Source organism: Engystomops pustulosus, chromosome 2, assembly GCF_040894005.1.
Source record: "Engystomops pustulosus chromosome 2, aEngPut4.maternal, whole genome shotgun sequence".
In the NCBI taxonomy this organism is placed as follows: Eukaryota; Metazoa; Chordata; class Amphibia; order Anura; family Leptodactylidae; genus Engystomops; species Engystomops pustulosus.
This window is the reverse complement of record NC_092412.1, coordinates 163,825,128-163,850,045: the sequence shown is the minus strand read 5'-3', so window position 1 is coordinate 163,850,045 and position 24,918 is coordinate 163,825,128. Positions and strand designations below refer to the sequence as shown.

Genomic DNA, 24,918 nt, shown 5'->3' with positions numbered 1-24,918 from the left:
GGGGTATGTCTTATATTGGAAAAAAATTTCGATATCCCACACATCTCCCACAGGGTTACAGCCCCATACGGTATCCCACACATCTCCCACAGGGTTACAGCCCCATACAGTATCCCACACATCTCCCATAGGGTTACAACCCCATACAGTATCCCACACATCTCCCATAGGGTTACAGCCCCATACAGTATCCCACACATCTCCCATAGGGTTACAGCCCCATACAGTATCCCACACATCTCCCATAGGGTTACAGCCCCATACAGTATCCCACACAGTCTCCCATAGGGTTACAGCCCCATACAGTATCCCACACACTGTCTCCCATAGGGTTACAGTACCTGTTACCGTAATGACGATGGGATCAATTCCACTGTAGTGCTGGGTAGAGGTGTAGCTTCTTCTTCCTCGTGAAGGAGCCGCTGGTCCAATCAGAGGCTGCACATGAGGGCACGGAGGCTGCGTGTTTCTGTATGCCCCGGTCCCGCGATCTCCTGCTTCCGCCGGCATCAAGCTCCCGCCCACCCTTTGGCCGGCTCCAACCTGACCCCCACATACAGTACCTCCGCTTTCCACCCCTCCACTCCCGGAAGCTGCATCGTACTCCCGCCCCTGCCGGCCGACTTCTGACTGCCGCCAGCAGCCACCAATCCCCCCTCCGCTCCCGGCTCCCCCTGCTGTCCATGGTCCTGAAGCAGGTACCATATAATTTGCCTCCGGTACGTCTAACTTTCGGGGTACGTCTTACATTAGACGTCCCCCCTTACACCCCTGCTATGTCCTACTTTCGGGGGTGTCTTACAATCGGGGAAACACGGTATCAAATTCACATGTATTACCTGCTGCATGGGTTCAGACAATTTCCACCATCATTAATGCTGGCTTGTTTTTCGCTGTATTGTAGTAGTGGTTTCTGGGGGTTATGTACTCTGTAATATGGTTTTTGTTAATAGTGCGGCCCCCTGAAGGGTAGCGAAATGACAATGCGGCCCTTGGGCCGAAAAAGGTTGTGCACCTCTGACTTAGTGTAAAATTCCAGAGGGTTGGATGGGGAGTGTCTAAGTTATTGTAAAGTAAGGGGGTTAGAAATTATCTTTATTGTGTAAACATCACTAGGAGATTATAATTTGACAACTTTCATGGGCAAACCCCTTTAAGTTTTAGACTGACATTATTCCTTGAAAGCAATACATTTAGGGTTTTGTTTTTTTAAATTTTCATTTCAAGGTATCTTCTACTGGACAGACTTTACCAAAGCCACCTCTTGTATCATGCAACCGTAGTAGAAGTGCTTCCTCTGCTGTTCATCTTCAATACACAGAGTATTACTGTCTTCCAGGAGAGTCTCTTCCAGGTAACTGAGTAACCATTTTAAAATAGTTGTGTTGTACCTATAAGTGTCTAAGATGTGATTCTTTTTTTGCAGTGCCTCCCCCTGCCCTCTACATACAGCTCAATGGTTTGCTTCTATACTTTGCTACCCAGTCCATTTTGTGGTTGAATATCTTCATGCTAGATTTGTCTTATCACTTAAAGCAGTTAACAGATGTGAGTTCCATAATGAATGAGGGAGCAACAGAGAATAGAGATGTGCGCCTAGATGGGTTTAACCTCAAGGTTCGTCTTCTTGTAAAATAAGATTTCATAGAAATGTTTTTCAACTTTGATCTAATTTTCTTCTTTTCTATGTTCTTTTTGCTACAGCTTAGCTTCCCAGTGAAAGCTCCTACCTACAGTATTCCAGAACGACCTTCTTCTCTTTGTGCACATCTCACCTCAATTACCCTTACTAACACACGCCAAGCTCCAGGCTCCAATCTTGAACTTCTACAAAGCATCTTTCGATCCTTTGCAGCAAATGAAGATTTTCATTGCCCATCAGGACCCCTGCATCCAGTGTTTCTATCCCATTTGTTCCCTTCTTCTGATTTTCCAGCAACATCTTTGTGGACTTTACACAGTCCCGGGTTGTCTTTTCACTTTGAGGGAGGGTCCTCAAAACATGACATACTATTACATCGAATGCCATTTACAGCGTTGGCCTGTCTTTTACTACCGGAACTAGAGCTGCAAGTCATGATTAATGTAGATGATACTACACGTCTGCAACTAAATCATTACCACTACCTCACCATGTTACGTTTTCAGGAACAAATACAGGTTTTACTGGAGGGCCTACAGCATTCACAGTCAGATTTTTTAATTCAGATTACCCCTTCCTACCAAATGAAAATATGCGTAGGCATGCAAATTCCAGTTGTCTCTATTACTCTTTTACTGCCTACCTCCATTTCCCCTGTATCCCCTGTTCAACCAGAGGACTCTGAAAGGAGCAGTCTTGTAGGGTCTGATATGGCAGAAGGGGGCATGGCTTGTGAAAAAGAGACAAACAAGACAAATGAATTTGTGATTGTAGATGAATATTCAGGTCATGAGCCAAAAGAACAGCCTCAAGGGGGGTTGGATGAGCAAAAAGAAGAAGCTTCCAATCTTCATCAGCAGAAAAATAAAGAACAGAGAGATGATCTGACAGAAAACGGTTTACAGAAAGAGGTTCTAACAAATAATTCTATGCAGACAAAGGAACTTACTGTAGATCTTCTACTGGGGAAGGAGTTTGCACGTGAGACATTGCTTAGCACGCTGGGTCTGACACGTGAGACTTTTAGCCTTGGGAAGGAACGAATGCAACGCTTTCTGAATGATGCAAAACATAAGTGTGTGATACTTCACCTAAACATATTTCACTGTTCACAATTTTGGTATTTTTCTCAATGGTGTGTTTATACTTTCGCCAAGTCTCAGCATTTCGTTTCTATAACTTTTTGTTCTGATCCTTTAATTCAATATTGTGTATATTTACATGCATGTTTTAATCCTTCACTTTCAAAAATTATTTTATGAATGTATTTAATTTTTTTTTATTTTAGAGATTCCGATGTCCTGCAAAGTCGGGCAAGCTCAACCCTCTCACGAACACAGTCATTGGATACTGTATCCATAGATGGTCTGGATGTGTTGTCTCTGGACAGTGAAACTACTGAGAATTTCCTATTAAAATTGGATGCAGGCAAGTTAACAACTGACATTAGTTGGCGATTTCCTTACTACATGCATATGACCATGTGCTCACCTGGGCTTGATCCCAGTTGATTACGTGGCCAAGTGCAGAAGAGGAGAGGTGGAGCACTACTTGCCCCTCCCCTCTCCATAGAAAGCCGAGCGGCTGCACTCTAGCAAAAGTGTGCTCACTGCACCATGATCAGGTACCATAGACCTCTATTGTGGCAGTGATCTGGTGCGACCACAATAAGTCATGTGCATGTAGCCGTAACTAGGAACTGTGTGTGTGGAGGGGGATGGAATTTATCATTGCAGTTATTTCAGTTTTATGCTGCACAAGATTACTTAGGTCACATTTAACATTTGAATCCAGATCAAGTAGACAATTTATAAAGTGAAAATTTAGTTGTTGATTTAGGTGTTTCTAGATTTTTGGATAAAACAGATGTACCTCAGCTATAAGTAGAACAGTGTATAAAATTAGACTGGCCTTTTGATCAAGGTTTTTAGTGGCGGTGAACTGACGTTTACATCTCAGAGAACACTTGCCCTGGCTCCGATGGCTCATCATTTGAGGTCTAATTTAGAAATGGGGATGTGTTATTACATATGATACTTTTTTAATGGCTCTAGAGTGAACAGGGACTTCCTGATTCCACGATGGATCATAGCATAGATGCAAATTCATCCGAACACGAACATCTTTGCGATTCCGGTGGGAGCCCTGATATGTGTGACAGCCGTACACACGCACTAACATCTGGAATCAGAATACCAGGTTAAACCCTATAGATGTACCAGGTACTTACCCAGCCGTTTGACACCCTCTGTGCCAGGCACAGGGAGCAGGGCTGCCGTCAATACAGCACAATCTAACAGTCAGGAGGGAGAGGAGGAAAGAAAGTTCGGAGGCCGGCACTGCTCACACCATAAATGAACACCTTCTGCAGACCAAAGGCCGGAGACTGGGCATTAGGGAAAACAAAGCAGTCCAGGGTGCACGTCCAATATATGCAGACAGATAAAGCAAAACAAAAGAGGGAAATGCGGCACTCCCCGGAATGATGAAAAAATGCTTTCTTTATTATTGTTGTAGAGGTGCAGAGCAGAATGAGGCTCTGCCTCTACAACAATAATAAAGAAAGCATTTTTTCATCATTCCGGTGAGTGCCGCATTTCCCTCTTTTGTTTTGCACAATCTAACAGTTATCCTATGCATCTGCACATGATTGCTTGTTAAAGACACGCACTGGGACAAAATAAAACATTAAAAAAGTGCAAATAAAAAATAATATAAACCTGTGCTGTGTATGCCGTAAAAAAAAAAAAAGTATGCAGAAATCATGATATTATTACATCCAACCTAATAAAAACCGGATAAAAAGTGATCAAAAAGAAACATTTACCCCAACATGATACCAATAAAAAGCTTGTCCTGCAAAAAACAGCTCCGTAAACAAATAAAAATGTTATGCCTCTTAGAATATGGCGATGCAAAACAAGCAAATTTCTAACCAAATGAGTTCTATATTCTGCAAAACAAGTCAACCATACCAATCTTTATAAATGGGGTATTGCTGTAATCCTGGTGACCCATAGAATAAAGATAACCTATTATTTTTACAGTATGGTGAACGGCTAACAAAAAAAAAGCTAAAAACCCTAAACCAGAATTAATGATTTTCTTACCCCCCACCAAGAAAGAGTTCATAAGATCATTTTAGCTATTGAATCCCCCATAATTATGTACCTGAAAAGTGGATCTCATCCTGGAAAAAATAAGCCCTCATGTGTCCACATTACAAAAAAAAAGTCTTTTAATTTTATAGCTTGTTAAATGTTACAGTGCAAATCTTTTCTATGATTTGGGTTCCTTCCTTTGTATGCCATGTCGTGTGCCCTTACAGCAGTTTACCACCACGTATGGTGTGTCGGCATACTCAGGAGAAATTGAGTATTAAACTTTGTGGAGCTTTTCGTCATTTAATCCATGTTACAAATTATTTCCCCCTTAACCATGACAGCACCACCAGAGAGAGCGGGGTCCACCCTCGGAGACAGGAAACCAAAACCATAAATCTTGCCGCCTCCTCCTGTGCCTCAGTTCAGTTTCCTGTCCCAGGCAGCAAACCCAGAAGATAATCAATGAGGATCTTTTCCTTACCTTAGAAAAGAGTGTGTAGAAGGCCTTTTCCCAATTCCGTCAGGAGCCAAATTAAGACCTTAAGCACCTGAATATGCATAGCAGATTAGAAAAGGGTTTAAAACCTTTAAAGTGCAGGTCTCTGTCCTTGGCTCATTGTTTGAGAAACCCCTGGCCTCCCATAAAAACAGCTTCACGTATGACTTCACGTATGTGTTATTCCTCCCTGGGATCTGTCCTTAGTCAGAAAATTCACTTATCAAAAAACCATTTGAGCCAATTGAGGATATTTCTGTTAAATGGCTAACTTTCAGAACTGTCTTTTGAGTAGCCGCCACCACAGCTAGGAGTGTTAGAGAGATTTTGGATCTTTCCTGTAGAGCCCCTTAAACCAAAATGTTAGAAGACAGGGATGGTTTTGGTTACTGATCCATTATTTTTGTCTACAAATCAATAGCTCTTGGGATGTAGAAAAACTTTGCCTATTATCTTTGTTACCTATGTCCAGCAGTTTCTTTGCTATACCCCTCAGATTATCTCAGTGCTGCAGTAGCTGCTTTCTCTGCCTGTGCTGACAAGTCCTGTGAATCCATAGTTTGTTTATCTGTCAGACTCCTGGGAAGGGGGCCGCTACTCTAAGCTCACAAAAGGAGGATTTCATGTAAAAGAGCTCTCTCTGTTTAAGTACTAGAGCTGGATGTGTTCAGGAGTGTGGATACAGATGTTTCCTGCACTGAATAGTGAGGTACAATATGTCCCCTGTTCCCTGTCATTTCTTCCATCCCAGTCTGTGATTCTGCAGAACTTTCTCTGCCTCTATCTGCAATTCATGCGGTTCCTATCTCCCACCTTGTACTCAACAGTAACAGCTCTGTGCAGATTAGCTATTAACCCTTAGTACTCATTCAGCACTTCATGTTACTTGTATACTTATGATTTCTTCCACTTATTACATGTTCCATGCCTCTCCATACGATGGAAGCAGCCAGGCTGGTCGCCATATACAACCTTTATGTACGCTGTGCAGTATTCAGTGGATTTACTTGTGGGAATCTATATGGATTTAATGCTAAATTCCTTTGAGATGGAACACAACTTCAGGGCAGGTACAGGAAGAGCTAGGTTTGTTATAGGAAAATCCAATAACTTTGGAAAGAAATGGGCGAGCAATACAATATGGGCATTGTCCTGTTTGTTTTTAACCCCTAAGTGACCAAGCTCATTTGACCAAGGACTATTTTTCAAAGCCTGCGTGTATCACTTTATCTGGTAATAACTTAAGAACGCTTTAACTTACCCAAGTGTTTTTGAGTTTGTTTACCCACATAAACTGAATAAATAGGAAATGCATCTACGAATATATTGTGCAGTTTCTTCTGAGTAAGAGGACACCCCTTACGTGGATGTAACCTGCTGCACATGGCGGGCGCGGAACAAAATGTGCGTCATCGAACTTGTAAGGCAGATTTTGATAGAATAGTTTTTAGGTGCCATGAAGTGTTTTCAGAGCCCCTGAGGCCAGGTTCTTAAGTGGCATTTTGGTTGCGTTTTGAAATTCTATACAAAAGCTCCACCTGCGATCGCGATCACCTGCGATGTTGAGGTAAGATTGCATTTCCTTCGGATTTAGTTAACTTGTTGGAAACGCAATGTTTTACTCCCAAAGATATCTTAAGAGAGCTTAAAATCAGTAAGCTCAGTATCGTGGGGGCTGCAACAGCATGAACATTATTAGGGACGTGTATCACCTTTCAGTCTGCTATGTCTGGTCTTTGTGGTGCCAATCAATTACTTCTCTAGTGTTAACTCAAACATTAGAATTATATGTCAGCTTAGACATATACACACAGACACAGGTTACACATACATGTTCACACTTTTTACACAGACACACTTACATTACACAGTCATATACATACAGGTTAAAGAGACGTACAGTAATCTTCATGTTGGCTGGCAGCAGACTCTCCCTCTCCGGTAAACCCGGCCCTCCTCTGTACACCTGCAGTATAGTGTATCCTGCTCTGAGTAAAGGCAGGTTCTGTATGTGTGGGTGGGCGGCCAGTGCCTGACCTCACAAGGCCTTGGATAGCCTCAGGAGGTTCAGACCGCCCCTGTAAGCTCACTGAGAGGAGGTTTAATCCATGGTGTAAACATACAAATCCCCTTACACCACAGTTAAGCTTGATGTAAGCATTAAGCGTTATGTAAGGGGTTAACTGTATCTGTGCAATCTCCGGTCATGGGTGTTGGAACTCGGACATGGGTGTTGGAACTCGATGTTAGCTGTGATATACACCAACTCTGAAGAGCGCCAGGGGGCCATATTCCTGTTGCTCTCTTTCCTCCTGCTTCTCTATGCAGCCCTGAAGTTAAATTACTTTAGTGACTAGATTGTTGCTATTTTACGTTTTCCCCACTTGATACAGTGGGTACGGAATTTAGACCCCTTAAAAATTTTCACTTAGTTTCATTGCAGTCAAATGTGTTAAAGGGGTTATCCGGGTTTAAAAAATTTCTTATGGCCGGGCTGGGGAGGGCTAGTTAAACATAATAAACATGTACTTACCTCGTCTGGCGCCGCTGATGTCCCACGCCGCGGTCCCTTCGATCCATGCCCCTGTTTGTTTACAGAGGCACGGAAGCCGCGCACAGGGAGCTTCCGGTCCGCGATGTGGACGGCTCCTCCCATCCGTCCCTATCTCATCGTTGTAAGCGCTGGGAGATGGTGCGCATGGGAGCTTCCGGCCGGAGTAGAAGTCCATGGAGGCTGCTGTGATTGTTTTATGTGGTCAGATATGCACATGGGGTATAGTTTTCATAGTAAGTAGCTTAAGGACCTTTGATGATGTCACCCTGGTCACATTAAATTAGGCCACACCCCCTGGACTCACTCTAAAGCTGCATAGATACCAGGCAAGATTATAACTCTTATTTTATGGGGATCTGAGGGAAACTATATATATATTTTTTTATTAACCGCTTAACCAATTTACCATTTTCGTTACACAGATCCATTACAAACATCTCTGACACATTAGGAAAATTCGAACAATTCCTATCAAACAAATGCATATATTGTTATTCAATCTGTTCCGCAGCGGATGGAATAGTAGGCTGGATCCAATGTGCCACTATGACTTTTCGGGCTTGATATGAAATGCGTGGAGTAGCAAGCGTGAAAGATCTTTTGTCACATACATCTCCTAGATAGCCCAACACACAAGTGATTGGGGAGGTCTCAAGGGTCAGGGTGCTGTTATTTCAACGAATGAAGAATGTTAACTCAACAGTTGAATGTCATTTGTTGCACAGGTTTCCCCTTCAAAATCAAATTTACTCATTCAGGTTATGATTTTCAACTGTTAAATTAACAAAAGTGCACTTAAAATTACCTTTAAACTAATTGCGATGCAGTTTTAACTGCAACATGTGACCACCCCCGCAGGGGGCTGACTTCTCTGATTAGTGTCAGCACTTCGTTCCAGCATGCTCCAAGTTTAGTGCAACCCCAGAACATGTGTAACAAATCAGCGTCATCTATTCTCCGCAGGAGAACGTGAGTTTTGTATGCCCTCTTGATTAACAGGAGTTGCGAATATCTATAAGATAACTGCTGGGACATCTCCAGTATAGTACACCACTGTTCATCGGTTAATGGTCCTTCATCTTTTTCCCCTGTATGGGGTATTTCAACAGGTACTTTGGCAGCAGCAGATTGTAAAGTGCCGATACAAGGCCTCTTGTGCTCCCTGAGTGTTCCAACAGCCCCAAAAAAGAGAGGGTCCCAACCGACTGGTCCACCTCTTTAAACTGTATAGACCACATGTGGTGCAGCTGGAGGTATTGATAGAAGGTGGGGGATGTTAAATTGTCTTTGCTCAAATGTCTTGAGCTTCCCATCGTCTCCCCTCTCTTGAAGTCAACAATGTCGGGTGATAGTCTGAGCAGGCCTGACAGTGGCTCAATGGCCAGGGCAAACAGGAGGGGAGATAGAGGCGGCCCTGTCTTGTGCCCCTCTTTAGATAGAAGACCTCAGACAAGCAGCCATTTGCTCTCACCCGGGCTCTAGGGGAAGTAATTTAACATAGGCTATAAATCTAGGTCCGAAGCCAGTTCCGTCCAGGACAGCCCATAAGTATCTCCACTCAACGCTGTCAAAAGCTTTGGCAGAGTCGAGCGAGAGGACTGCCCTAGTACCAACCCCTTTCTCTGACAGCTGAAGGTTCGGAAAGAGCCTTTGTAAGTTAATGGCTGTGGATCTCTCAGGGATAAATCCTGTTTGGTCTGGGTGTATAGCTTCTGTTATTAACTGGTTCAGCCTCACAGCTAAGACTTTGGCGAATACTTTGACATCTGCAGGCAATACTGAGATGGGTCGATGTGACTCCGGATTGGCGGGGTCTTTTCCAGGCTTGGCAATCACTACTATCACTAGCATCTAACATGAAGTTGGAAAGCCTTCCTGTCTCATATGCCTGCCCCAATATTGAGAGTAGTCTGGAAAGGAGGATGTCACCATGAGCCACTGGGAGTCCGTCCATCCCTAGTGCGGCCTCCAATTTTTCAAGCGTTATAGGGAAATTTAAGGTCTGTCTTTCTTTTTCAGAGAGCCTTTTAACAGGCAGAGACTCTACATAGTGTATCATATCTTCCCAGGTGTCTGTTATAGTAGACGTGTAAAGGTATTTATAGTACCCAGAAATAACTTCAAGGATATCTTTGTCTTGAGTCTCCCTAGTCCCGTCCTCCTTGTCTAAATGAGCGATATGCGCCATTCCCTGCTGTTCCCGAACCACCGCTGCCAGGAGGTGCCCCATTGCTCCCCCCTACTCAAAATATCTCTGTTTCATAAATTATCTCTTATTAGCCGCGTAGCTCAGCATGTGGTCTTTGTACAAAGTTGTGGCCTCTGTCCATTCCTTTAAGTGGTCTACTGATGGGTTAGAAATGTATTTGCCCTCCCTGTCCGTCACCCTATTTATCAAAGCCGTATGTAAAGCCCTTGATTTGGATTTGTGAATAGCTATTGCCTGATGTAGGGAGCCTCTTATGTGTGCTTTCATGGAATCCCAATTAGCAATCTCTGGGACCGATCCATCATTAGTAGTGAAATACCTCTGAAGAGCATCCGGAATAATACATCCCTGGGTCCCATGTGAGTATTGTCTAGTCTCGAATGTCACACAGACCCACCTCATCCATCTTACGTGACAGCATAGTCGGTGAGTCCGTTTCCGCGAGGGTGCCAGTGTGGAACTTATCCCAAAAGGGATGTAAATAGTTAAACTCACCGACTATCTACCCCGGGAACCCGGCCACAAATGAGAGGTCTTTTTTGAATATTGTTCTGGTATACACAGCAGCAATTATACATTGAATATCATAAATATAACATTGCAAGCATATAAACCTGCCCTCCTGATCTATCAATTGTCTTTCACAAGTAAACGGTATATTGCGGTGTATTGGGACACTAACTCCCTGTGCATGTGTGGAGTAGACTGAATGGTATTGATGTCCCTCCCATGCTCTTTTTAGAAGGGGAATACGTCCCTTCACTAAATGCATCTCAGAGAGGCACAGTATTGTGGGGTGTAAACTCAGTAAGGACCTGAAAATAGCATATCTCTTATTGGCATCCCCTGTGCCTCCGAGGTTCCACGCCAATATATTAATCATTAGCCATATCCAAATGTATCTAAAATTTGTTCACCTGGCATGGGTGGTGAGTTGTTCATAACCCGGTGTATTTTACTGTATCTCCGTCTTGGCCCCTCCCCCCTTCCCCTTCCCTTAACCCCTGAACATAAATTATATTACATATCCAAATGTATCTAAAATATATTATATACATATCCAAATGTATCTAAAATTTGTTTACCCGGCAGGGGTGGTGAGTTATTCATAACATTATAGAACATTATATTCATACATTATATTACATATCCAAATGTATCTAAATACATTATATATGTTTACAAATGTATCTAAAATTTGTTTACTTGGCATGGGTGGTGAGTTGTTCATAACCCGGTGTATTTTACTGTATCTCCGTCTTGGCCCCTTCCCCTTCCCTTAACCCCTGAACATAAATTATATTACATATCCAAATGTATCTAAAATATATTATATACATATCCAAATGTATCTAAAATTTGTTTACCCGGCAGGGGTGGTGAGTTATTCATAACATTATAGAACATTATATTCATACATTATATTACATATCCAAATGTATCTAAATACATTATATATGTTTACAAATGTATCTAAAATTTGTTTACCTGGCATGGGTGGTGAGTTGTTCATAACCCGGTGTATTTTATAGTATCTCGGTCTGAGCCCCTCCCCCTTCCCTTAACCCCTGAACATACATTAACTAAAAGAAAAAACAGTAACATCCAAAAGGTAAAAAAAGAAAAGCCATCGACACAATCTACATTTCCCACCGAGGTGGGAGTTGAAGAATTGAATGTCTCCCCTAACTCGCAATCCTACAATTACCGTATATATGTAATTTCTCAAATAACAAGAAAAATCCCGCAATTTGAAGTAAAATGTCATTTTGGCCCTCACTTTAAACTTCTCTCACAACATGGCTTTCCAAGCTTCCATGAGAGTCAGTAATCTGGTCTGATCTATGGCGTTTGGCTCAGATCCGATTTCCTTGCACATCTAGCCACTCCATTGCATCTTTAGGCATCTTGAAAAAAACGGGTTGTCCCTTGTGTTACTACGCGCAGTTGTAGTCGTACATCACATTTGCATCTCTCAGTCGGCGTTTCACATCTGTGAACTGTGTCCTTCTCCTCTGGGCCTATGTCGAGAAGTCGGGATAGAACGATACTCATTTTACATCTAAGGATATATCTTTAAGTTATCTTGCTCTTCGGAGAAGTGTGTCTCTGTCTTTAAAGTGGAGTAGTTTGATGAGAATAGACCTGGGTGGAGCACCTGGTGGTAGTGGTCGGGTAGGGACCCCATGTGCCCTTTCAATAGAAAAAAAGGTGAGAGCACATGCGAGCCTCATATCTCTCGCAGTCCGTTTTCAAAAAAGTCCACAGGATTTATACCTTCAGTTTTGTCTGGGACCCCCACTATTCTGACGTTGCGCCTATTTTCTAGGTCATCAGTCTTTGACAAGAGGGTTTGCGTGGGAAATACAACTCTTCCCATGTCCCGTGTCATAGGGGGGAGCTACTCTTCTACTTTACTCACTCTATCTTCTACCTCCTTCTTATATTTTCTACCTCCTTATGCATATCATGGTGTATCAGCACTACCACTTCTGTGAGGCTGCCTAATTGTTTAGTCAGATCAACCTAGCAGGACGTAACTCTCAGCAGCACGTCTCTCAACGTGGGCTCTGTCAGGTTGTCTCACCTCCTCTTCATTAGCCAGCAGATCCTGGGACTCAGATGGGCGCTGTGTGGGTCCCTTTACCCCTTGCAGGGGTTAAGGAGGATTATGAACGGGAGCTCCTCTCGCACACGTCCGCTCACATCAGCGCACAGGCCATGCCCTCCATAATGCTTAAATGAAAAAAGGTTTGGAATGACCACAACTCTTCCTCTACCTGGCTGTCCATTCAAACTAAGCAATCGTGGGAGAAGAGCTTTGGTAAGAAAAGGTAAATAAGAACCTCAAGATCACTGTGGCTGAGCTCCAGAGATGCAGTAGGGAGATGTTCCACAAAGTCAACTAGCAGAGTCTACCTATTGTAGCCTCTCCTCAGTGAAAGTCTGCATACAGTTTGCAAAACAACACATGAAGAAGAAATAACAAACAGTCAGATTGTGGAGCAGCACAGCATGTGTAATGGATCAAGTCCAATGGTGGGTGCACGCCTCCAACAAACCCGATCCACCGGTTTGTAAGGTCAGATATCCAAAAGAAATGCAATGAGGCAGCATTCCAGTAAGTATAAAGGTGATCTTTTTTCACCCATGGAAAAATAAGGTGCAACGATTCAGCTCATCCATAGAGCCATTATCAAGCATGCGTCTTGATAATGGCTCTATGGATGAACTGAAACGTTGCCCTTTATTTTGCCATGGGTGAATAAAGATCACCTTTGTACTTTCTGGAGTGCTGCCTCATTGCATTTTTTTGGATATCTGAAGAAGAAATAAGATACTCTGGTCTGATTAGACAAAGATTCGTGGTATATGTAGAAAAAAACAGTCACTGCTCATCAACAGTCAAACGTGGTGATGGCAGTATCATGGAGGTGTGTTTAAGCTGTAGGGATAGTACCACTGGTTCTAATTGAAGGAGAGATGAATGCGGCCAATTACCGAAATATCATGGATCAAATCCTCTTCAAGAGTGCTCTCGACCTTAGACTGGGCCGAAGATTCACCTTCCAACAAGACAATGACCCTATACACTCAGCTAAAATAACAAAGCAGTGGCTTTAGAACAACTCTGTTACCATTCTTGGCTGGCCCAGCCACAGAACTGACCTAAACTCAAGTAAGCGTCTGTTGAGGAGAATTAAAAATAGCTGTCTACCATCATGCGCCCTCCATCCTGAGGGAACTGTAGAGGATCTGCAAGAAAGGATGACAGAGGATCTCAAATCTCAAAAAAATTTTTTGCTGTAATTGGACCAAGGATTATCAATAAAGCTTCATTACAGGCACTTTTACTTTTACATTGCAGTCTGGAACTATAGTAAAGCATCCAGAGAGTTTCACCAGAGGTCACTGTGATCAGAGGGGTCCGTTTTTAACTAGGGGTCGTCTATAATTGGGTGTCCTTAAAGGAAACCTACCACTTGAAGTGGCAGGTTTCCGATGGCAATACCGGGCACCAGCTCAGGGTGAGCTGGTGCCGGAGCTTATTTTAGTTAGTGTTTTAAACCGCGGTATCGCGGTTTAAAACACTTTTTAAACTTTATAGCCGGCGCAGGCAGGTACGCGCTCGGCGCTTACCATGCGCGCGGCTCTCATTCACTTCCTATGTAGCCGCGCGCACGGTAAGCGCCGAGCGCGTACCTGCCTGCGCCGGCTATAAAGTTTAAAAAGTGTTTTAAACCGCGATACCGCGGTTTAAAACACTAACTAAAATAAGCTCCGGCACCAGCTCACCCTGAGCTGGTGCCCGGTATTGCCATCGGAAACCTGCCACTTCAAGTGGTAGGTTTCCTTTAAGTAGGGGACCACCTGTTCATTAATAATTATAGTTTCATTTCTTTTTTTATTTTCTATCAAGATGTAATGTACATTAAAGAAGCCAAAAAAGAACAAAGAGTGAAATTTATAAAGTGGTCTGAATACTTTTTGTACCCACCGGAAGAAGATGCACAGCACATCTGGAATGATATTATATATGCTGAAGCTATTGGGAGATAGGTGTGCAGTGAAGCCTTGCCCTGGGACCATTAAGGTGCAAAACAAGCCTCAAATATTTAAACTGACCATAACAACACCACAAAACCCACAACCAATACTGTGATACATGTCCTTCTTAGTAAGTTTTAGTTTAAGATTTAAGTTTTAAGATTTGTACTTCCTGGCTGCTGTTAACACCATTGGCCTCCCCTTCAACATCTGCTCAGTGACCTTTTATCACATACACACTGGGAGTTCCGCAGGAGAATTCCTTCACTACACTACAGCTTCCTCCACTTCTTGCATCTTCCTGCTGGCCCTGATGGGCGTGGACTGCCCTAAGCTGCACGACAAGCAAGCCACTCCGGTCCCTCGGAATCCAGCTGCCCCAAAACAGCAGGCAGGCCTTGGTGGGGTAATGTTGCGCATGAAAACCACAGTTGAGTGTATGGGCCATTGAAAAGTATTTGGCTGAACAACACAGGTGTTTTATAGTGATTGCACAAAAATGTGCTATTTTTTTTTTTTTAGAAGTCCACATCTGAATTTTTATGATAAATTAGATGCAGCTGTGTAAAACTGTTGCGGCAATATTTTGAAAACGGGTATAAAAGTCTGAAGTTTTGCGCAATTATGCAAAAAAGTGAGAGAGGAAAAAAACTGAGAAAGGTTGATAAATGGCCCCTTATATTTTCATTTATTTCTGTACTAAATAAATTAAGCTTTATTTAAAAATATAGACTGTCAATCACTGAAGTGTGCATTAGAGATAAAAAATCGACAATACACTTGGTCTAACACAGCCTTAATTTTTACAGGCAATTTAGATTTCTTTTTCTTGTTCTCTATTACTGTTTCTTAGACAAGATCATTTTTGACTATTATTTGTAGCATCAAACAATATAATTCTCACTATATGGTTTTCTGTCCGTTTAGAAATGACTTGCAATGGAGAAACTGTTTTGACAGAGCAAGATGACACATCACAAAGTACAGAAGGCCCCGAACCACATCAGGTTTGTTTACAGGGGTATTTCCACAGCATAAGTATGTGGATAGTTGTTCTCTGACTAACATGTTCATGCTGTATCTTTATTTTGTATTCTAGATTTGCACACTGGCCTTTCACAATGTGTCCTCTGTGTGCCATTTTGTTGGAGATAATTTGGCAGTAACTGTCAAAGCTGTAGACCTCAATTTTGCTCAAAAAGTGGAAGATTTGAAAGGTAAATCTGAGAATGGATAAATAATTGTATTGAATATATTTGTTTTAGAACTACAGTGACCAAAAAATATATATATATAAATATTACATATCATATTATATAAACAGCCTTTAGAGCAGGGATCAGGATCCTTTTTAAATCCATATTTTAAAGTGTAAGCAATGATGCTGGTAGCAAAGGCACCTGGATCACATGTATAGTGATCACAGCTTTGTGTGTCTTATACGTGTCTTATATATTTGTCTGTGAGCCATATGCAGCCATCAAAAGAGCCACATCTGGCTCCCGAGCCATAGGTTCCCTACCCCTGCTTAAGAGGCAGGGTCTCTTCAGGTCCCCTGGCAGTCCTTCACTACAGACGGCACCCTGCAATCGCACTGCAGGGTGCTGACAGAGGTCAGTTCAAATAATTTAGATGCTGCACTAACTATGACTGCAGTATCTAAAAGGTTCACCATGAACTTGGCTTTTCCATTGCTAGCATAGCACTAAAAGCTGGTAGGAGTTGCATAATCCCAGGCTTTACAGCCTACCTGCCCTCCATGTATATTGCCGCCCAGCCCCTCCCCAGTATACAGCCAGTCCCCCCAGTATACAGCCAGCCAGTCCCCCCAGTATACAGCCAACCAGTCCCCTCCAGTATACAGCCAGCCAGTCCCCTCCAGTATACAGCCAGCCAGTCCCCCCCAGTATACAGCCAGCCAGTCCCCCCCAGTATACAGCCAGCCTGCCCAACCAGTATATATCCAGCCCTCCTATATATAACCAGTCAGCCCCCCCTAGTATATAACTAGCCAGCCCCCCAGTATATATCCAACCCCCCCAGTATATAGCCAGCCCCCCCCCCTTTATATAGCCAGCATGCCCCCAGTACATATCCAGCATGCCTCTCCCCAGTATATAGCCAGCCAGTCCACCTAGTATATAGTCTGCCAGCATCCCTATATAGCCTGACAGCCTCCCAGTATACAGTCATGGCCATAACTTTTGAGAATGATACAAATGTTAATTTTTACAAAGTCTACTGCATCAGGTTTTATAATGGCAATTTGCATATACTCCAGAATGTTATAAAGAGTGATCAACTTAACAGCAATTAATTGCAAAGTCAATATTTGCCTAGAAAATTACCTTTTTCCCCCAAAACGCATTTCAACTTTATTGCAGGCCTGCCTTAAAAGGAGCAGCTAACATAGTTTCAGTGATTTCATCAATTAACACAGGTGTGGGTGTTGATGATGACAGGGCTGGAGATCAATCTGTCATGATTAAGTAAGAATCACACCACTAGACACTCTAAAAGGAGATTGGTGCTTGGCATCATTGTTTCTCTTCTGTTAACCATGGTTATCTCTAAAGAAACACATGCAGTCATCATTGCACTGCACAAAACTGGCCTAACAGGGAAGAATATCGCAGCTAGAAAGATTGCACCTCAGTCAATAATCTATCGCATCATCAAGGAATTCAAGGAGAGAGGTTCCATTATTGCCATAAAGGCTCTAGGGCGCCCAAGAAGGACCAGCAAGCGCCAGGACCGTCTCTTAAAAGTGTTTCAAACCCGCCTGCTGCCATTCCTGAGCAAGCTCTGCACTGAGCTTGCTCAGAAATGGCAGCAGGCGGGTTTGAGTGCATGTGCACACACTGTGAGGCGGAGACTGCTGGAGCAAGGCCTGGTGTCAAGGAGGGCAGTAAAGAAGCCACTTCTCTCCAGAGAAAACATCAGGGACAGACTGATATTCTGCAAAAGGTACAGGGAGTGGACTGCTAAGGACTGAGGTAAAGTCATTTTCTCTGATGAATCCCCTTTCCGATTGTTTGGAACATCTGGAAAACAGCTTGTTCAGAGAATATAAGGTGAGCGATACCACCAGTCTTGTCTCATGCCAAGTGTAAAGCATCCTGCAACCATTCATGTGTGGGGTTGCTTCTCAGGCCAGGGAATCGCTTTCTCACAGCCTTGCCTAAAAACACATCCATGAATAAAGAATGGTACCAGAATGTCCCCAAGAGCAACTTGGTGCAGTTTGGTGATCAAAATGCCTTTTCCAGCATGATGGAGCACCTTGCCATAAAGCAAAGGTGATAACCAAATGACTCAACAAAGCCATTTGGGTCCATGGCCTGAAAACTCCCCAAATCTTAATCCCATTGAGAACTTGTGGTCAATCATTACGAGATGGGTGGACAAACAAAAACCAACAAATTGTGACAAAATGCAAGCATTGATTGTGCAAGAATGGACTGCTATCAATCTTGTGAAAAGGGTGCTCCAAAAGCTAAATTTTACTTGTCCCTTCTCAGCCCTGCTGTGTGCCCAGACTGTCATTTATTGGCCCATGTGTGGTATTGCTGTACTTGGGACAACCGGCAGAATGATTTTTGGGGTGTTTGTTTAAAGTGGCGTAAGTTGGGGTGAAAATATTTCTTCCTACTATGGCACATTTGAAAAAAAACAATGCCATTTTTTTTCTGCCCCCTTCACTTTGTATTACATTTGGGCCAGCATCTCGGGGGTTAAAATGCTCATACAACCCTAAATAAATTCTTGGAGGGGTGCCCTTTTTTATGGGGTCACTGCTCAGTGGTTTCTATTGCACTGGTACCTCAGGGGCACCCTAACACCAGTCTAGTGAAAAGGGTGCTCCAAAAGCTAAATTTTGCTTGTCCCTTCTCAGCCCTGCTGTGTGCATAGCCTGTCAATTATTGGCACATACACTCACCGGCCACTTTATTAGGTACACCTGTCCAACTGCTCGTTAACACTTAATTTCTAATCAGCCAATCACATGGCGGCAACTCAGTGCATTTAGGCATGTAGACATGGTCAAGACAATCTCCTGCAGTTCAAACCGAGCATCAGTATGGGAAAGAAAGGTGATTTGAGTGCCTTTGAACGTGGCATGGTTGTTGGTGCCAGAAGGGCTGGTCTGAGTATTTCAGAAACTGCTGATCTACTGGGATTTTCACGCACGACCATCTCTAGGGTTTACAGAGAATGGTCCGAAAAAGAAATCCAGTGAGCGGCAGTTCTGTGGGCGGAAATGCCTTGTTGATGCCAGAGGTCAGAGGAGAATGGGCAGACTGGTTCGAGCTGATAGAAAGGCAACAGTGACTCAAATCGCCACCCATTACAACAAAGGTAGGCAGAAGAGCATCTCTGAATGCACAGTACGTCGAACTTTGAGGCAGATGGACTACAGCAGCAGAAGACCACACCGGGTGCCACTGCTTTCAGCTAAGAACAGGAAACTGAGGCTACAATTTGCACAAGCTCATCGAAATTGGACAGTAGAAGATTGTAAAAACGTTGCCTGGTCTGATGAGTCTCGATTTCTGCTGCGACATTTGGATGGTAGGGTCAGAATTTGGCGTCAACAACATGAAAGCATGGATCCATCCTGCCTTGTATCAACGGTTCAGGCTGATGGTGGTGGTGTCATGGTGTGGGGAATATTTTCTTGGCACTCTTTGGGCCCCTTGGTACCAATTGAGCATCGTTGCAACGCCACAGCCTAGCTGAGTATTGTTGCTGACCATGTCCATCCCTTTATGACCACAATGTACCCAACATCTGATGGCTACTTTCAGCAGGATAATGCGCCATGTCATAAAGCTGGAATCATCTCAGACTGGTTTCTTGAACATGACAATGAGTTCACTGTACTCAAATGGCCTCCACAGTCACCAGATCTCAATCCAATAGAGCATCTTTGGGATGTGGTGGAACGGGAGATTCGCATCATGGATGTGCAGCCGACAAATCTGCGGCAACTGTGTGATGCCATCATGTCAATATGGACCAAATTCTCTGAGGAATGCTTCCAACACCTTGTTGATTCTATGCCATGAAGAATTGAGGCAGTTCTGAAGGCAAAAGGGGGTCCAACTCGTTACTAGCATGGTGTACCTAATAAAGTGGCCGGTGAGTGTATGTGGTATTGCCGTATTCTGGACAACCCGCAGAATGATTTTTGGGGTGTTTGTCTAAAGTGGCATGAGTAGGGCCCAATATATTAGGCACTAAAATTACATTTTTGAGATAAAAACGCAATTTTTATTCTGCACCATTTATTTTGCATTTGATTTTAACCAGCATATTGGGAGTTAAAATGCTCGAAGCAACCCCAGATAAATTCTTTGAGGGGTGTAGTTTCCAAAATGGTATAATTTCTTGGGGGTTTCTATTGCACTGGTACCTCACGGGCCCTGCGAGCATGACATGGCACTCCAAATCCAAACGTGTGAAAACAGAGCTCCAAAGGCAAAATTTTGCTCCTTCCCTTCTCAGCCCTGCTGTGTGCCCAGCCTGTCAATTATTGGCATATGTGTGGTATTGTCATACTCTAGACAAGCACCCCAAAAATCATTCTGTGGGTTGTCCCAAGTGGCATGAGTTGGGCACAATATACTAGGCATTAAAATGACATTTTTGAGATAACAACACAATTTTTACTCTGCATCATTTACTTTGCAATCGATTTTGACCAGCATGTTGGGGGTTAAAATGCTTACCACAACCCCAGATAAGTTCTTTGATGGCTGTAGTTTCCTGGTGCCATCTTTGTAGGTTTTCTATTGTACTGTTATTTCAGGGGCTCTTCAAGTACACTGTGGCACCACAAAACATTTGTAGCCAAATTGGCCTGAAGAAAATCCAATAGCAATAATTCTGTTCTGGACATCGCTGTGTGACGAAACGGCAGTTGACATCCACATGTCTATGTGTATTGCCGTACTCGGAAGAAGCAGGGCAAAAATTTTGGGATGTATATTTACCTCAAATTCCTTCTGAATGTGTCCATTTTGGAGCTAAATGAGAATAATATTATTCAAAAGTTGAAATTTCACAATTTCCTATCCATTTTTGTTTCCAGACAAAGAATTGAAGGGTTAAGAGGCTTCTCAAATGCTGATTTGAATAGTTTGAGATGTTAGTTACCGTATTTTCCGGACTATAAGGCGCACTTAAAAGCCTTGGATTTCCTTGGAAATCCAAAGTGCGCCTTATAGTCCGGTGCGCCCTATGTATGGCGCTGGGCAGCGGACCATACTTACATAGGTCCCCGCTACCGGAGACAGCAGATCTCCAGTGGGAGCTGCAGACCACGCGGCACGAACAACTTCTGCCGCGTGGTCTGCAGTTCCCGCTGGAGATCTGCTGTCTCCGGTAGCGGGGACCTATGTAAGTATGGTCCGCTGCCCTCCTCCACCTCCCCCTCACCTTCCCCACTCACCTTCCCCGCGTCGCCGGGTCGCGTCTCTTCTCCACGTCGTGTCTCTTCGTCGCGTCCCGTCGCGTCTCCGCTCCGCCCCCGGACCTCCGACACGCCCCCGGACCCCGCGCCTTATAGTCCGATGCGCCTTATATATGGAATTATTACATATATAAGGCGCATCGGACTAATGCGCCTTATATTCCGGTGCGCCTAATGGCCCGGAAAATACGGTACATAAAATGGTGTTACTTGTGGGGGTATGTAGTACAATAAGCCTTTACAAGGCACTTACAAACTGAATTGGCCACCAAAAATATAGCATTTTTCAATTCTCTCGAAAATCTAAGAAGTTGCTACTAAAACTTGAAACCTTCTAACATCCGTCAAAAAAATGGAAATGTAAAACAAATTATGGAAATAAAATGAAGACCAATGGCAAAAAGGTTTCTACAAAAAAAAATTGTAGTGTGACTTTTTGTCTAAAAAGTAGAACATTTTAAACTTTGAAATTTTTTTTTTTTAACTCTGTTTAATTAACAGATTTGCAGGTATACATTATATACAATATACAAGACGAGATTGCATAACATGTCTGCATCTAATTCAATATACCTTGAAATAAGCAAGCATTGGTGGGTATAAACACCTGCAAAAGGCTAATATCACAGGATTAAGAGAAAAACAATACAGTAAACATAAGTGAACTAAACATTACACTCTAGCTGCCGTTGCACTCCTCCTGAGTGATAGGATACGTTTGTTATCATGCATATTCCCATTATTGTGGGTATAAGTTGTCATGCGGGAATCTCCGTGTAAATTGTCAGTTTTAAAAAAAATATCCTAAATTATTGAATTTTTAACCACCCCCAAAAAAAAAGAAACTGATCACCGAAATGATACTTGTATCATAAACTACATTGTCTCCTGAGAAAACAATCTCAAAATCACAGGGATATGTTAGTGTTGAAAAGTTATTACCACAGGAAGAGACACAGTTCAGATTTAAAGGGGATGTCCACTTTCAGCAAATATTTGATATGGTTTGTGTAAAGAAAAGTTATAAAATTTTCCAATATACTTTCTGTATCCATTCCTCATGGTTTATCAGATTTCTGCTTGCTGTCCTGCTATCAAAGCTTCTATTTTTACATCCAGTGGATAAATCTGTCCATGGTGGTATGATGGAAATGCAGGTACACAAGCCGTTATTATCACACAACTCCTATTACTCTCAATGATAATAACGGCTTGTGCACATGCATGTCCATCACATCACATGGACAATTTTCTATCCACTGGAAGTAAACAAAGAAGCTGTCTATAGCATGACGGAGCAGAGAACTAGAAAACAGTGAGGAATTTATACAGAAATCATATTGGAAAATTGTATAGCTTTTCCTTACCCAAACCATATCAAACATTTGCTGAAAGTGGACAACGTACAAGCAAGCTCCATCCTTAAAGGGGTAATAATTACTGGTTGGTGTATATTGGATGACACAATATATTATTTGGGTTTGTGGTCACGTGATGCATTTGCACTGCACTTTGATGCATTTGCATTCTGTAAGTAGCAACGTGTGTTTTTCTTTGATAATGTTTAACCCCTTAATGACCGCCCCATCGGGTTTCTACGTCGGTCATTAAGGGTACTTCTACGTCGGTCATAAAGAAGATTTTGTTACATCGGGTCAGTGTAGTGCCGGTGTCGGGCTGTGACAGACCCAGCACTAATACCCGGGATTGGAAAAACTCAGATCCCGGGTGTTTAACCCCTTACAAGCCGCAGTCAAACATGACCGCGGCGTGTAAGTGTCCCCACCGTGGATCGGACCCCCTTGGTGTGCTTACCAGGGGATCCTATCCCTCCTGCCTTGGCCCCAGGGTCCGGCGAGTGCCCCGAGGCCGTTGGCTTTTCTCCCCACCGGGTTCTGTCTCCTGGCAGGACCGGGCTGTAAGTAACTGAACATGTGTATTGCAGGGTAAAGGCTTGAACAAGCGATCGGATGAACGCTTGTTCAAGCCAAGAAGTAGAAAATATAAAAAAGTGAAGAAAAAAAAGATTAAGTCCATTTTAAAATATGATTAAATAAATAAATAAAATAAAAGTCCCATAATCTCTCCAGTTACACATAAAATGCAAATAAAGTATATAAAACACAAAAAAAGTACATATCTGGTATCACCGCATCCGTATTAATTTGTCCAATAAATCTAAATCAATATTGAACCCGCTTGTTGAACGACGTAAAAAAAAAAAACCACGAAAAAGTTCCTGTAATATACAATTTTCTATCAAACATCTTAAAAAAAAAAATGTTCTAAAAAGTGATCAAAAAAAGTTAGATTCCCTAATATAATACGACTGAAAAGAACAACTCTTTTCGCAAAAAAATAAGCCCTCAACCAGATCTGACAGCAGAAAATACAGAAGTTATGGCCCTGAAAAGTCGTCAACAGTAAAAACAATGCAATTTCTCCAATATTGGTTTTGCTCAGTAAAATTGAGCAAAGATAAGAAAAACTATTTAAATGAGGTATCACTGCAATCGTAGTGAACCAGAGAATAAAGATATAATAATATAATTGTTTGTGTCCCCCTTGAAATAGTTAATAAAATCTCATGAATAAGCTATAGACCCCCAAAATAAATTATCTATACATTGTATCTCATCCCGTAAATAATAAGCTGTCATATGTTCGCATTACCAAAAAAATAAAATTTATAGCTTGTACAATGTGACAATGCAAATCTGCTGTGAACAGCGCAGCTTCTATTCTATCATTTAATTTGGCCTAAATGAATGTATTTTCCAAAAAAAAACTAATATTTCTAAATCGCAGGTCCATATTGTTTTAACCCATGTGAAACACTTAAAGGGTTAATAGACTTATAGAAGTTGTTTTACATACGTTGAGGAGGGAACTTTTTAGAAGTATAATTTATGGGGTTTTACTATTATTTAGGCCTTTCAAAGTCACTTGAAAGCTGAGTTGTCCCACTCCCACTCCCACTCAGAATGTGAGTATTTTCATGAAAATGAGAAAAATGGCACCTAAAGTTCTGTGCCTCATAACATCCTACAAAAATGAGTGAACACATAAAATATCATCTCAACATAAAGCAGACATTCGGTAAATGTTAATTATCAAGCTTTTGGGTAGTTTTTTTAAATTATAGTTAAATCCTCCTGATCATTGTCACATGTACAGTGTAGGTGACTAGAGCTCACTTCTGCCTGTGTCATTAACTAATTATCAGTAATGAAATTTTTAAATCTGGTTTAACAATCTTTTAAAGATTTGTCTCCATATTCAGTGGGCTAAATATAGAAGGGGATCAGGGGCAGGCTGGAATCGGCCCTGACTCCTGTGTGCTGTGTTATACACCCCGTACCATTTTCCTTCCCAAGAGCTGGGGACTTCACCTGGAGGTGTTCATAATTAGCAGCAGAACGAGCGCTGGAGCACCGTATGTGACGTACACCGGAGCACTGAAGGCTAATTTACATATTTATAAAAGTATTTTTTGTAGCAGGGTGCAAATGCTGAAAGTATTGATTTCCTTTACACATAGTTTTAAGGCCAATCCTTTAGCCAAATGTCTCCAAATTTAAAGGAAACCTGTCATCAGGGACCTCATTTTCGCTAAAGACAGGTTGCCAAAGCTCATTACAGCTGCATTGCAAATATCCCTTTCTGCTTTCTCTAAGCATTTGCATTACAATATAATTGTGTGTCATAACTTACCTTGCACCCTGACAGAATTCTCTGTGTAGTCCTAGGGGTTGGGCTTTGGTTTGGATGCATTTCAAAAAACAATATGTGACTTGTCTGTGCTGCAGACTGCTCAGCTCTTGGCCCTCATCTTTGTGCTCATGCACAGCTCCTCCCTCCTGCTCCGTCACAGAGGTCACAGCCTAGTG

The 24,918-nt window shown here is 42.5% G+C and overlaps 1 protein-coding gene across 1 annotated transcript in view; it reads left to right on the top strand.

Annotated features, from left to right (window-relative positions):
* BLTP3A (bridge-like lipid transfer protein family member 3A) overlaps positions 1–24,918 on the top strand; it is a 135,489-nt gene that overhangs the window by 72,244 nt on the left and 38,327 nt on the right. Inside the window, exons 12-17 of the mRNA XM_072137197.1 lie at positions 1,228–1,354; positions 1,427–1,617; positions 1,705–2,717; positions 2,931–3,070; positions 15,481–15,560; positions 15,653–15,770. Of these exons, the coding sequence (XP_071993298.1) occupies positions 1,228–1,354; positions 1,427–1,617; positions 1,705–2,717; positions 2,931–3,070; positions 15,481–15,560; positions 15,653–15,770 (1,669 nt within the window). The remainder of the gene's footprint in view (positions 1–1,227; positions 1,355–1,426; positions 1,618–1,704; positions 2,718–2,930; positions 3,071–15,480; positions 15,561–15,652; positions 15,771–24,918) is intronic.